The sequence below is a fragment of the Pomacea canaliculata genome, linkage group LG4, assembly GCF_003073045.1.
Source record: "Pomacea canaliculata isolate SZHN2017 linkage group LG4, ASM307304v1, whole genome shotgun sequence".
Classification (NCBI taxonomy): Eukaryota; Metazoa; Mollusca; class Gastropoda; order Architaenioglossa; family Ampullariidae; genus Pomacea; species Pomacea canaliculata.
The window spans coordinates 17,517,728-17,532,474 of NC_037593.1; the positions used below are offsets into that span (position 1 = coordinate 17,517,728).

Consider the following 14,747-nt stretch of genomic DNA (forward strand, 5'->3'; position numbering starts at 1 on the left):
CAGGCAGTGACGTCACTAGAACCGTGTGCTAGCACCATGCGACTGTCAACAAAGTCTACTGTCGATCCTAAACTGCAAAGTAAAAACTGGAAAGGTAAGATGCAGTGTAAATAATCATGTACCAGTATTGTAGATATCTAAGTGGAGCTCATAGGTATTTGTTAGCCTTTGTTAGTAGCACAAATAATCCATACCTTAGAAAAATTTATTGATGTTCTTAGATGTACCCGTGCAGACGACAAGAAATGAGACTGTCGCAAGAAGAGGTGGGACTTTATCGAGATAATTTAATTTTTTAAAATATATCGACAATGTAAAGCAAAGAATAAAGCAAAGTACTAACAATGTACATATAGCTGCATGTCGATTGGATATTTTGAAGAAAGTCATGTGCTTCAGGTGGGGGATACCCCACCGGATCCAGTGATAGTATCCATGAAGACAAATTCTGTTTCCTAGGATTCTGCTTAATAACAACTTTTGAGAAATGTTATCAGTTAAAAGTCTTGTTGTGAATGTGACCTGACGCTTAGGGTTAGTAACGTTAATACAATGGCCTGTCGTCATTTGAGGTATAGCTGCTGATGATAGATAGCAAAGGCATTTTGGCTCATGTTGAATGGACTTATTGGCACTTTAAACAAAAAGTAAAAGCTGACTTAATGTTTTAATCATTTCTGCGAATTTCCATATATATATATCAAAGTTGCCTTTGTCAAGATTTGTTTACCGGCATATGACCACTGTCATTTTTCCTGGGATCAATTAAGGGCAATCCAATGATGTGTAAGTTAATTGAAAGCTCATGCAACAATTGTGCAGTTCCAATGCACTTGTTGCCAGTATAATAATTGATTCATTTATTTGACCTTTAGGGATTGCTCTTACTGCAACCTTCTCCATCCACAAGTGTCTTTATTAGTGTCAAACATAGTATTCCCTTTCCAAACATCAGTTAGCAATGCTTCACTCACATCCCTCATATTTATGTCTTCTGTTTCCTGCTGTTGGGTTATCTCAGCCAAGAAATTGAGTCATATGACTTCAGTATGTGACAGGCTTGAGAGTGTTTGCCGAAAGGAATATTATATCCTGTTAAGAAATCTCTTTAGCACAAAGAGATAATAAGATATCTACCTAATCATGTGGCCATCAAAAATAAGAGAGAAAAAAAATTTATTTTATTTTTTACAATCCAGGTAGTTTCAAGATCTAGCATGTGGAAAAACTTTGCAGATTATATTAATGAAGTAAGAAAATATGTTAAAATTAATTGTGAACAGCATGCAAACAGTGGCTTCATGACCTTAACTGACAAAATGATGACTAAAAACATTCTAGGTGAGAAAACAATTCCTGAAAATGATATACACATAAAGGTGTGCATGTATGAATTATGTGTATAGTAATGAATGTTATGTATATAACACAAAATAAAAGATACCAATCTTGAAATGTTATTGTCTTCAAAATGCACAAAATCTAAACATCAGATTTCTTTTGGAATATTTTTAATAATATTTGTTGTAATTTTTCCCTTTAACTATCCATGTAAGCAATACTTTAGAAATTGGTTCTTTGAGAAATGGAGATTAATGCAATTTATTTCTTTTTTCTTGTTGTTTGTTTTAATACAGGAATGTTTCTATTAGCTGCAGAGCAACCTGCTGTTTTGTGTATTGCTGTGTCAGCATGCACACAGGTGTAACCCTGCCTTGATAATGTTGTGCAAGCATGTTCAAGGTAGAGAATTCAGTTCCACATCCCCTTGGGCTTTCTGCACAGCAGCATGTCAACAATTTCTGCCACAACGCTTAAAACAGATGCCACCTCAAAGGTCCTTCCGGGAGACAAAACAGGACTTCCCTTGGAGATATGGCAGATAATCTTCTCCTACTTATCTGTACGTGATCTTTGCCATGTTACTTGTGTCAGCAAAACATGGCACGACCTTTCCCTCAGCATGGACATGACCCGCTGGAAAGAGCTGTATCTGGGCTGCACTGAGTGGAAACATCCATTCTGGCCACTTAATGTTCATGCAGAGCCCCTGTCATGGAAGCTGTCATATCGAGAACAGTACCTTGCTACTCGCTTTTGGCAACAAGGACTTCAGCAGTCTCCAGGTGCAGGCTGTATGAATATACTGAAGGTGATACATGGCTCATTTTTTATGGGTAGTCTCATTACATTTCTTCAAAAATGACAAACTGTCTTAAACTGCCTTCTTGTATTTCAAAATCATTAATATTCTAATCTTCTTTATTTTAGTTATTTTGGGTGTAAATAGCATTGTATTAAAATTCTATCATTTTCCCACTACCCCAACTCCCATAGCACAGCATTTAATGAAACTTCACTTCTTAGGAGAGAATAGTAAGACAAAGCAGAAATGCAATGCGTTCTCAAAAGTAGCAAAATTAATTAATAAGCAAATAGGTAGTAGTATTGGGAAGGGTAGTGGAAGTTGTGCATTCAAAAAAGACTGTCATTATTGTTGTTTTCTCAAAAGCAGGGTAGAGTTTGAGAGCTCAGAACTAGTGGTCAGTCACCTGAGCTCCACTGCCAAGCTTTTCATTGAGCTTTAATGATACTAAGTTTACATTTCCCAGTAAGTTTAAAGGTTTGTGCTCATAGGACTGCAAATGAACTGGTAACTTAAGATACGCTGAAGTACAAAGTCAATCATTTAAACAACAGCATACAGACTATGCAGTGGTGACAGCATGAGCAAAGATGGGCGATTGAGGAATGAACAGAATAGTTAGCAAGTTATATAAGGTATTTCTAAAAGAGGTGGATTTTGAAAGATTTGAAGGCTTCAAATATAGTAAGTTCAAAGAGAAAGGAACAGAAAATTTCAAATGTTGTGACCACAGAAGAAAAGTGTCATTAGCCGAATTTCACTCATTTCATTAATTGGTGCCTTATTGAAATAAACTCTGTTTCACAGCGGAAACGAGAAAGGCAAACGATAGAGGTTGGACCTGGTTTGGAGCACCAGACACTGAAGAGCGCCCTTAACGCTGCCAGTGCCTATGACAAAATTATTATCCACCCAGGAATCTATGATGAGCAATTTGAAACATCTGTGAAATGCCCTGTAGAGCTGGTAGGAGCTGGAGAACTGGGAAGTGTTATTCTAGTGGTGTGCATTGAGCAGCTGTCAGAGACTGGACGGCTAACCAATGTTGTATTGCGTGCTCCTTGGTTCACGTCTTTTGTGCTAAAGGTGAGTGTAGCATGCACAACTTACATCCCATGGAAAGATGAAGAGCATATCTGATTCTTCAGAATTAACATTTGAATAGACTTCCCTCTTTCTGCATCAAGACATTTGTCACATGCTTACATGCCATGCTCTGAAATGCCTTTTTTTGTCATGTGCCCATGAATAACGTCATGTATCCTGTAAAACACTTAGCGTCAGCTATGTATTATGATGATTATTTCTTCTTGATCCTGATTGCTTGCTCCCCCACCCCATCCCCATGGAGTTTCGGGCCACAACCACGCCATGCCACATAGGCCTTTTTGACGAGTGGTCTTCCCATGCAGGCTCTCGTTTTGGTAGTGATGTTGCAGTTTCTGTAGCAGTTTTTTTTTTAAGGGGTGAGGTTGCTAGCCCCACACCCAACCTTTCTCCTTTATCCAGGCTTGGGGCCAGCAGGATGATTTGTACTGCATGAATGGATAGATAGAAGTGATAGTGTAAATGGCAAATTGTTTATGGGTCTGTCTAGGTTAGAACCGGCTACATCCAGGTGGACAACTGCATCATAGAGGATGGGATGATGTATGTCCAAAATCCAGCCACCTGTCACACTCAGTTTTGTACATTCCGTCATGCCTCAATTATTCTTCAGCATCTGAATGCAAGTGTCATCCGCAACTGTGAGTTTTCACAGAGTAACAATGCCAACATCATCATTGAAGGTTTGTGTTACATTATTTAATTTGACAAAATGATTTGGGTTTTTGTAATTTCACACACAAATGCTTACTGTGTGTACAAGTAAATTACAAGAACACAGGGTAGAAGATCATTGCAAATTTATTTATTTTGTTTTTAGGGTACATGAAGGAAGAAAGAAGCTGGGCATACCAGCATCTCTGCCAGGAGATCAGCTCCATCTTCTCCCAGAGACATTCTCTTTCCCGCAGATATCACCTAAAGCCAACAGAAAGCACCACATCAACTGTTACAGGAAAGTCCTATGTTGCCTCCATCATCAGAACTTTTGACACTTTGTCCCAAGGCCAAGGTGGTGATGCCCTTGAAGAAATGGACCTCTTGAAGGGGACAAAACAACAAAGGAAGAATAGCACTTTTCGGCGACCTAGCTGTCAGAGTGAACCTCTGCATTGTTCTAAGCAATCAGACATTCTCAAGATACATCACAACTGCAGCAGAAGCAACATTAGAAGGCGGTCTGACTGTTGTAAGTCAGAGAAAGAATGGGAGGATGGAGAGTGGCTTGAAATTAATGATGAGCGAAACCATTTCCATTGCCAACGTCCTCTTTCAAAGAGGAGAGAGTCCACAGCTTCTGATCACAGAACTAGGGTTGTGAATGGTGTGGAAATGCACTCTGGCATCAGAACCGGTGTCATTCCTGAAAGCCACATCTTGTGTCAAGGTGTAACAAGTGCATGCACTCATGCTGCTGATGGCACTGAACAGTTCCAAGTTGATCACGAACCAAGTGGCAGTGGGAGTGCCAAGTCAACACAAAATCAAGATGGCAGCTTCCCCATTTCAGCAAGGAGTAAGATACTAGACATTTATAACTCTTCTGGCATTGCTGCCAGTCAACAAAATGCTGACTCCCATCCAGATTTAAGCAGAGGTCAGAATGCAGGTGTAGACAGTGGTGACGAGACTGAGCAACACTTGGGCAACCATTATGAAGAAGATGCTGACATGCATCCCAGCAGACAACACAAACAGCATCAAAATGCCCATATGTATTCAATCCATTGCCAGGGCAATAGACAAGAGTGTGAAGTGAATGGTAATGCAGAGCCCTGTGACCTCCACCTTCAGGAGCATGATCACCAGCATCAGCTACAGGAGGCTGCAGCAGCTCATGATGATGGTGCAGAGCGCAGATCTCATCAGTCATACAACAGTGACAGCTGCAGTAGTAATGAGGATGATCTCTCCCTTCTGGATGAATTGGATTCTGGAAGATCAAGTAGTGCCAGAGGTAGGGGGGAAAGGGTGGTGAGTGGCAGTTTGAACACTGGAAAGTCTATGGATGATTTAAACAAAATATTTTAAACACCCTTTTATTCCCATTTTCATACCCCTTTTTTAAAATGCCATCTAGAATAAAATTTCAGTTTAAGTAATGCTAGAAAAAGATTGATGGCATTTATTCATTCAACAAAAATGGCATTCATTGTTCATGCCGTAAAGTCTCACTCCTTTCCCTAAACGCTGCACCTATAATCCTCTCAGCAGATGGCATCAGGAACCTGGTTGGGGAAGAAATATACATAATAGTTTACCCACATTTATTTTGACATCAACATATAAACTAACCACTCCCTCCTCCTCCTTCCCCCCCACCATGCACACAATGTAAGAAAAATGTAAGCTCTATTATACATGCATTTACAAATAACTGAACTTTGCAAACTTATATATTAATGTGTACAAATATGGTCTGTTTGCTAATGGAAAGGGTTGTCAGCACCACCCTTGCACCCCCTTTCCTATTTTGGTCTTCACAACTTGTTCATAATGCAAACATGGTCAGGTGTTCATCTTTGTGGTCAGTCTGGTCTCTCTCTCTCTCACACACAAAACAACCCCTATCCTCCCTCTCCCCCCCACACACGGGGGTCACATCCAATTTGAGATTGGCCAAGAATTTCTGGTCACCCTTATGATCTCCCCTTCCCATCATGAATGTGTACTTTCGTTCCAACACATTCAGGAAGAAAACGGAAGATTAACCAACAAATTGTTAAAGAGAGAGAAAAGTTCCATGGAGGGGGGAAGGGGTGGCTGAACACCTAGTCATATATCATTCAAATAAACTGGTCCAATTAGTGCTTTTGTGAAAGGGCCTTTACCTCGGTGTTATTGAGGCCATTTCTTGCTACAGTCAAGAGTAAAGGGAACATCAAATGTTACATCTACAATACCCAAGCTTTGAGGACATTATGTCATGGGATGAAATGTCATGATTTTTTTTACTCAGAACAAGGCAATGCAGGTAGAATTTTAACCACTATCATCTCATTCATTTACATGAATTTTGTATAAAAACAAAACCACTGAGTTCAAAGGGAGACATTTTTCCTGCCTGCCATATAATTTAATGTGTAGTTCAGGATATCAGAAGTTTTTTGCGCAACTCTTGTTGAAATGACAATAATATATAATATAATGCACTTAAAATTTTGTGATTATTTTTAAATTTCCGTGTTATTAAGAAAATAAGCTGACTTTATAAATATTTATTACTTGACAGACTTGTTGCACTTCTGATGTTGAGGATGTGGCACAGACATCTGTTGACGAATGTCTGAATCTTGTTGGTGATGGTATTTGTCACATACCATGTCTCAGATCCATATAGAAGGACCGACTTTACATTTGAGTTGAAGATGTGGATCACCAAATATTTCAAGAGCATTTTTTTGCCTATTTGCATGCTTTATTTGTGTGTACAAATTTCAGGCTTTGTATTGAATTCTTCTGATACACCAGTAGTTATTAAAAAAATAATTTCTGTTGTGACATTTCTCCATTTCTGAGTTCTCCAAGTGCACTTTTACACTATTTTTAAGATCAATGCTTAAGACATTATGTCCATATGTTTTGAAAGAAAAAAAACATTTTCAGATTCCATCAACAGCAACAGAAGCACTAGCAGTAGCAGTTCAGCTGATGAATCCTACAGAGTTTTTCCCCCTGACCATGAATTGGACCTGTCTGATGGAGAGGAGTCAGTCATAATGCTACCCCATCTACGCCACAGGCACTTGGAAGCATCTTTGTCAGCTAACGCTGTAAACGCAGACGTGGGTTCCATATGCAGCCAAACCACACGTCGCATCACTCTCAGGTAATTCATCTATCTTTGTTATCTCTCAGTATTTAGTTCCACACAATGATCTTGTTTGATCTAGAATGTGTACAGATTTTATTTGAGTCAACAATTTGTTTTTCAGTGCATTACAGGACGAAGGGGTACTGATGAGTGTTAATAAGGTGCAAGGTTGTCTGGTACATCAGTGCCGTATGATTCACAGTAAAGGTGGAGTCATGGTTGGTCTACAGGCTCATGCCATCATCTCAGAGTGTGACATCAGTAATGTTGGCTATGGGATTCGCTGTATACAGAATGCACAGGTATCTTGCATTTTGGAAAAGGTTAGAGGAGGTTGAAGAGAGGTAGTACACATCAGCTTTGGTTGATACAACACCATACATACCTTTGCCTACTTATTAACAATAACCTCTATCCACTTTTGAGTGTTTCAGGTTTTTTTGTGTGCATATTCTTTGTTAAGAAATTTTTGTGAATGTGCCTGCCAAAAAAATAAGGCTAAGAGCTAAGTCTCTGTAACTTTCATCCATTGAAAGCCATTCACTTCACTTTACCCTTTTCATGTAAGGTTTTTACAAAAGGGATTCCCTTACAGGTAGTTATATCAAGGAATCACATCCATCATTGTAGAACATCTGGGATATTCATGCGTCTTGGCTCTACAGGTCTTGCTGCTGGTGAGTTTAAGCTCAGATTTTATTTTTTATTTCATCTCCAATTACTCCCCTTATAAATACAGATGTTTGCATGTTAAAATCTGTTTTTAGTAGGAAAGAATAAGTCAACCCAGGGGATAGAGGTGAGGAGCACAGCAATAATTGCTTCCATCTAGCCTGACAAGTACTCTCATCTGGTCCAACCATTTTTTCCTGCAGAGGGCACACGTTTGGCCTGTCCAAAAGCAATCATATCTACCTAAAACCAAGCTATATATATATTTGCATGTTTGTGTATATAAATACAAATAGTGTGTATACTATTTTTCATAATTTTTAGCTCATTTTTTGATACTATTTTAATGTATCATTTTTATAGGAACTGTTTAAAATTATTCCAGGCAATGATATTCACTCTAACAACGAAGCTGGTATTGACATTCGGAAAAGTGCAGACCCCATTGTGCAGGTGATTGCAAGCCTTGTTACTTACATATCTTTTATTTCTATATTTGAAGTCAGTGATTTGTGGATGCAGTTATTGGGAAAAGATGGACATGAAGTTGCTGGTATTGCTGCCATTGCAATCATCTGCAATCACCATCAATTTAAAGATTAAATTTAAAACACTTTTTAAGTTTCTTTATAACTATAGTTCATATTTCTTTCTTTTGGATTGCCATGTCATGTAGTAAACAGGTCTGTAATAGTTTATAATTTGATATGAATCAGAATCCATCAGATCTATAAAATCTTTTTTGCTTCCTGGCATCAACAGTAAACCTCACGAAACAACCCCACTGTTTTGAGACTCATCATTTTTGCTACTGCATTCACATTTTGTTTTTCCCATGCAATTTCTGTTGATGCTGCTCTGAAATGCATTTATCAGTTTCATTATCTATTCTACTCCTAATATACTTTCATTCAGTCTTATCATATTGTTACCCCACTCCCCGCGTCACCAATCAATACAATTGCTTTAGTGGCATTCTGGTTATTTACCTTTTTTTGGGGGTGGGTGGGGTGGGGAAGAGTTCTACTTCCTTTGCATTGAACTGTTCATGTTGTATTCACAGCACAACCAAATCCACCATGGGAAGAGGTCAGGTGTGGTTGTGCTGGGTAGTGGACGTGGACAGATCCGAAATAATGATATTTACAGCAACAAGGAAGCTGGCATCTATGTTCTGTATGGAGGAAACCCTACCATCAGGTCAGATGGTTGTTCACACATTGATGAAGAATGTGCATCCATATGTCTCTAAGTATAGAAGATAAACTAGCAGTCATGCTAAGCACGTGCTATCTAAAGCAGCAGAAATGGTGGACATGCAGCGTACACTAGGCTAGAGAGAACATCCCAGAAAGATGACCAAGGTTTCTTACAATTTTCAGTGAAAACCACATCTATGATGGCTTTGCAGCAGGGATTGCTATCAATGAAGGAGGAAGAGGGTTAATATATGGTGAGTTGCATGCAGACTAAATCTAGCTAGCAGCAGATTTATGTAATGGGAGCTGTATGTGTTTGTGAGGAAATAAGTGAGTGTGCATATGTATATATGTGTGAACATAAACATTTACTTATGGGTATAACATAATATTGTAGAAACTTTGTTTCCTTTTTAAATACTGGGATTGTGTCAACAGAAAATACTATTGAAGGGAACCGTTGGGGTGGAGTTGATGTTCGACTGGGCAGCAACCCAACGGTCTGTAGAAACACAATTGCTGATGGTCTTGGAGATGGAATTGTCATTGGAGAACGTGGTCAGGGTGTTATTGAAAACAATATTATATCAGGTATGAATTTTTCTTATCTCAGTTAAATGAAATTTGGCATGTCTTAATACAATTGTAATATGAACTCTGTGTGTGTGTGTGAAGAGAGAGAGAGAGGATAATTAGAAAATATTACAGAACATTTGCATCTGTTCTGAAAGTTCGAGTCATGAAGCCTATTAAAAATCAGATGTTTGTGGATCAAACAGGTAACACCGGGTGTGGAGTGTGGATAATGAGTGCTAGCAAACCCTACATACATGGCAACCAGATCAGCGAAAATGGAGACGCTGGCATCATGATGGTGAACAAGACGGTTAGTGCTACACTGGCAGTATATTTTGTTGTGTGTGTACTTAAGTCTCTTAGGGTGAGGATTAAAAGTGAGTGCCAACATTTATTTTCAGTGTTGGTGAGAGGGTGAGGGGTATAATGTAAGTGACAGTGTATATTAAGTGCCACCATGACCAGCTGTCTGGTCTTGAAGGCCAAATACTTTGGCTAGAGATGGCCAATAACCTAAAAGAGATGACCACTAAAACAGTACGAATGATATGGAAGGAGGGGAGAGCATTCACAAACTGATAAATTTTAATTAAAGTGTATTGTAACAGATAATGGATTTGAGAACTGATTTTTAGAGCAGTAGCTAAAGATAATGTCTGAAGCAAAGAGAGTTTTGCAGGTCTTCTAATTCTGATAATGTAAAGACTACTATAGACCTGTTTACCATGTTATGTGTTCATTGGCAATCAATAAAGAGAGAGATATAAAACTGTAGGTATAAGGAAAAATACTAAAAGAGTTTGACACAGCCGGCCTGGAATAGTTGGAATGTTTGTTATTACCTACTGTAAAAGTTATGCATAAGATGTCGATTATCCCTTATTTTTGATGTTAACTGTATATCTAATATTTATGATGCTGTATATTTTTTTCCTATGTTTTTGTGCACAGGATGTTCATCATGATCCCAGTCACTTGCTGCCACCCAGCTCCCACACAACACAAGCTGCCTCCCACTGTGGCAGTGTCTTGGGAATGTTGATGGAAGACACGCCACCAGCACCTTCCAAATGTTGTCATACAACAGTTCAGTACAACAATATATACCACAATAAAGGTACAGGAATCAGTTGTTACCTTAAATGAATAAATAGATAAAATTTAACAGTATATTCTAAAGCTATATTTAGTGTTTCAGATGATCTTCATCCAAATATTTAAAAAAATAAACCCTGAGAATTTCTGTTTGGCTTTTACTTAATACATTAGTGTATAAAACAAAACAGAAAAAAGTCTATGTGACACTTCACTAAGTTATGTCAAATCATGCCAATAATATTTATGTAAATATAGATCCTTCATTGTCAGAACTTTCTCTCAGAAGGCACATCATTGGTGACAAGATAATATTTGTTGCCTCGGTGCAGGCAGAGGAGTAGGGGTGGAACTTGGGAACTTGGTGGACATCCTGTACAATGCCATCTATGCAAACCTGGATGATGGGGTGTGGGTTAACCAAGAAGCCTCTGTCACCATAAGTGGCAACAGCATCAGTAACAATCATGGTTGTGGCATCGTCACTTCCCTCACCACTTCAGTGAGTAATGCTCATTAATATGAGCATCCCCTTCTGTCCAGCCATTTTAAAACTGTCCTGCTAGAGTGCCAGGAAAGGGGTCGTCGAAAAAAGTTTTCCAGTTGTCTCTGGAATTATTCTGAATATTGTTAGCAAATTTAAAGAATATAGTTTTCGCCAACTCAGTTTTGCAAGGACCCAGATTAAAACTATCATCTGACTTTTCTGTTTAAAGCTCCCAATGATAAATTGAAGTATCTGCAGTTTTGGACATTACAACAACAGCAAGAATATGACTAGTGAAAGAGCTGATTAAAATACACAAATGTTGTGATCTTGGCTTAATGAATTGAATTTTCAGTTTGTGCAGGCTTTAGGTCATCATGTGAACTAGGTGCTGCCTGTGTGGTTGTCCATAAATGAGCATGCCTTTTTTTAAGTGCTAAGGTTAAAAAAAAGTTGTTTATTTTGTTATCATGTTGCATTCTATACTTTGGATAAAATTGGAAGTGAAATCAAAGCATCTTCATTCATAAGAGACAGATCAAAGCACAGAGTGGATACTATGTCATGTCTGAATATTTTAAAACTATGCTTGCTTCATTTTGATTGTGACATTTTGGGATTGCAGATGATCATTGAAGGCAATGGAGTTTATGATAACCGTGAAAGTGGTCTCTTGTGTAAAGGAAATGCTGATATCCACGACAATGATGTGGTGGGAAATTATGCAGGGGGCATAAGCCTGGAGAGCAGAGCTCTTTGCAGGGTAAGTGCAAGGGCAAGAAACCAGTATTTCTGTCTGTATACAGTGGAATCAGTTATTAGTGATTGAAACTCAGGAGTAAGGTGGCAAGCTTTGCTGAATGGTACATTTCTTTGCATCCTAGTCACTGTATAATAAAATGTTCAAATTAAGGATGTTATGATGCTTGCAAAGCTTAAATAATTTACACATCTTCAACAGCACAGCCTCCATCTCACCATAGATAATTCATGATCCATTGGAGGCCTGGCAGTATGTTCATATTTCAGTACCTTTTAAGTACACATATTTCTGGGTTTCTGGATGAAATTTTTATATGTAGTTATTTCAATAAAATATAGAAAGCAGCAAGTGTGGAAAAGTTAAAGAGAGAGAGAGAATGTGTGGAAATGTATACTTTGAAGACAAATGTTGACCTGACATTTTTGGATTACTAGATATGCTGATTTCTGATTGTAGGTGTGCAGAAATCGAATCCACAGTCACTCTGGCTCCACCATCAAGGTAGCAGCTACTGCTAGGGAAAGTATCATCACTGACAACTGGCTTTATGATAGTGGAGCTGGCCATATCCTGGACTTGAGCAAACATGCTACTGTCAGGGATAACAAGGTGACTCAACTGCCACAGGAGATAGAGAGTGCGATATGCACAGGGTAAGGAGATGAATCAAAGGGTGTCTCATAATAAGACTACATCCTTTTGTGGGGTTGAAGTGGGGAGCTCATGTTCATAATCAACAAATTAAGGTAGCAGATGCTTGTCAAGGCTACATAGCTTTACCAGGTCTTCACAGCCATTTTCTGCTTTCAAAATACAGAGTGTCACAGAAATAAATATATGCACATTCAGAGCTTTTCTAGTGTCGCTGGATTGAAAATTTTGACTTTGTTCTCTATGCTATATATTTAAGATTTAACACTTTTATTAACAACTGAAAATTAGGAGAAGAAACTAGTAACAAAATAAATAAGTTAATAAGTAATTCAACACTAAGGCACACATGGAGACTGAGATACTCAGTTTAAATACCATTGCATGTGCTCAGGTGAATGTTTGTGCATGCATGAGCAAGTGTACTAAGTATAAAAATGATCAAGTGAAGATTTGACCTTTATACATCCAGGCATACATCTGTGATAAGATCATATATACTGTCATCAACATCATATAGACAAAATCATGAAACATCCTGCTTTTATGCTAGTACTCCCATTTCACCACTCTTCGTGTATCTATGTGAGCGGGTGTGAAGTACATTTGATGCCTGCTTCTTGTATGCTCATACACTTTTATGTATAAGCTGTTAATGTAAATCACACGTTTAATCATAAGAAAAGGGTTATACAAATTTTTTAAATGCCAAAAGTATTTAAGTTATCTTTATATTTAAATCTGTCCACAGTCAGAGCATTAAAGATGGCACCTTCAACAAATGTCACTTTTTGAGAGATCCTCCAGCACGTCCAGTCATTGCAGCACCTCCCCCTCCATCCACCCTTCCTGCACACAACGTTAGTGCCATCACCAAGATAATGGTGCCATCTGGTGATGACTGTCAGCAGGGGAGCAAACTATGCATTGTACTGTGAGTTGTCATACTGTGATAATGATCAAGCTGTCTCTTATAAGGCTCATGAAAAGAAAATATGTTTAAGGATTGCAATAAGTTTTTTTTAGGATACAGCCAATTCCTTGCTTATCACTCTGTAGATTTGAAACAGGCTTTTGTAGTCAGGGTATTAAAAGGAAAATTTGTTTAGCGCTGTGTCTGATTTAAAATTAGTCTTCCAAGTCATCAGCAAAAACAGTGTTAGCAAAGAGCCTTGACCATAAAGACACACACAACCAACTCATGCCTCATAAAATAATATGAAAATGGTTTTTGAAAAAAATAGTATGGATGGTGAAATATTAAGTTATTGTGAATTGGGATTTATCACGTTTGTTAAATGTTTGCTCAACATTCCTCTTCAAATCAAAATCTAATCACTGTGTTCATGCTAGGTGGGGGTTTTTTTGGCATCCATTGTGACAGCAACTAAACTAGGTAATATAACTATGAAGAAAAATGTTTTAAAGCTATGTGGATTTGTTACAAGATTGAAAGTTTTGTAAACCTACATTAATTTAAGTAGGTTGTTAACTCCTTTTTATACTTTATAATTCAGATATGGGTGTGACTGGTAAAAGCTGTACTCTGGAATGAAAGAAAAATATAAATAAAATTTTTAAAATGTATAAATTATATGAAACATGCATAATTTATATAGTCAGACATCATTCCTCTAATTTATGAAATGTTTTGCTTGTTATGTTTTTACACAATCAGTGGAACACCATGAATTTCTGTTATGAATCCGTCCTTATATCATTTTCATTCCTTTATTGTGCCTTGCTGTTTATTTCATAACTTAATTTCACTGCTATTTTAAAAGATAACCCTTGTCTTGTATTTTTTTAATTTTGAAATTGGAATTCTATGATCACGTCTTAGCATATTGCTCTTAATTTAGTCTCAGTTTGCCAACTATTATCATGCCAATCTAATCTTTTATTGCACTTTGTAGCAGAGCGGATTTTCCCTAAATTATAGATAATATATCCCCTTTGTTGCCACCCTTAATTCTGGCAAGATGAGTATGGATTGTAGAACATTTTTAAAGGGCACTGTCAATGTTATCAAACACTTGTCAGTATTATAGATGTTTGCTTTTTTAAAGTTTATATCTTTAAAATTAAACTAGATGTGGATGACTGCTGATGCATATGGATCACATGCTTTGTCATTATTCCATTAAAGCACAAATAGTTCACTCCGTCATTTTACAGTAAAAGTACCCAAGATGTGGTTGAAGGCTTTCGGGCAGGCTTTTTGTTTTTAATGATGC

At 37.8% G+C, this 14,747-nt stretch overlaps 1 protein-coding gene across 4 annotated transcripts; it reads left to right on the plus strand.

Annotated features, from left to right (window-relative positions):
• Positions 1-10: 10 nt before the first annotated feature.
• Positions 11-14,718, plus strand: LOC112561376 (F-box only protein 10-like). Of its 4 annotated transcripts, none has more exons than XM_025233839.1 (18): positions 11-94; positions 1,638-2,152; positions 2,954-3,232; positions 3,744-3,936; positions 4,074-5,210; positions 6,860-7,082; positions 7,189-7,369; positions 7,663-7,744; positions 8,125-8,192; positions 8,803-8,939; positions 9,122-9,192; positions 9,377-9,529; positions 9,718-9,824; positions 10,466-10,631; positions 10,942-11,111; positions 11,722-11,859; positions 12,316-12,512; positions 13,262-14,718. In XM_025233839.1, exons 2-18 carry the CDS (start codon positions 1,790-1,792, stop codon positions 13,446-13,448), a joined length of 3,852 nt encoding a protein of 1,283 aa, XP_025089624.1. In that variant the 5' UTR covers positions 11-94; positions 1,638-1,789; the 3' UTR covers positions 13,449-14,718. The 4 variants fall into 4 exon arrangements, with proteins under 4 accessions (XP_025089624.1, XP_025089626.1, XP_025089627.1 ...); XM_025233841.1 differs by lacking the exon at positions 11-94 and adding an exon at positions 225-266; XM_025233842.1 differs by lacking the exon at positions 11-94 and adding an exon at positions 552-572.
• The last annotated feature ends 29 nt before the right edge of the window (positions 14,719-14,747 follow it).

Coding starts and splice junctions, on each gene's coding strand:
- LOC112561376 (XM_025233839.1), top strand. CDS start 1,790: ATGTCAACAATTTCTGCCACAACGCTTAAAACAGATGCCACCTCAAAG. Junction 7,745..8,124: donor CTCTACAGGTCTTGCTGCTG/GTGAGTTTAAGC, acceptor AAATTATTCCAG/GCAATGATATTCACTCTAAC. Junction 8,940..9,121: donor GGAGGAAACCCTACCATCAG/GTCAGATGGTTG, acceptor TACAATTTTCAG/TGAAAACCACATCTATGATG.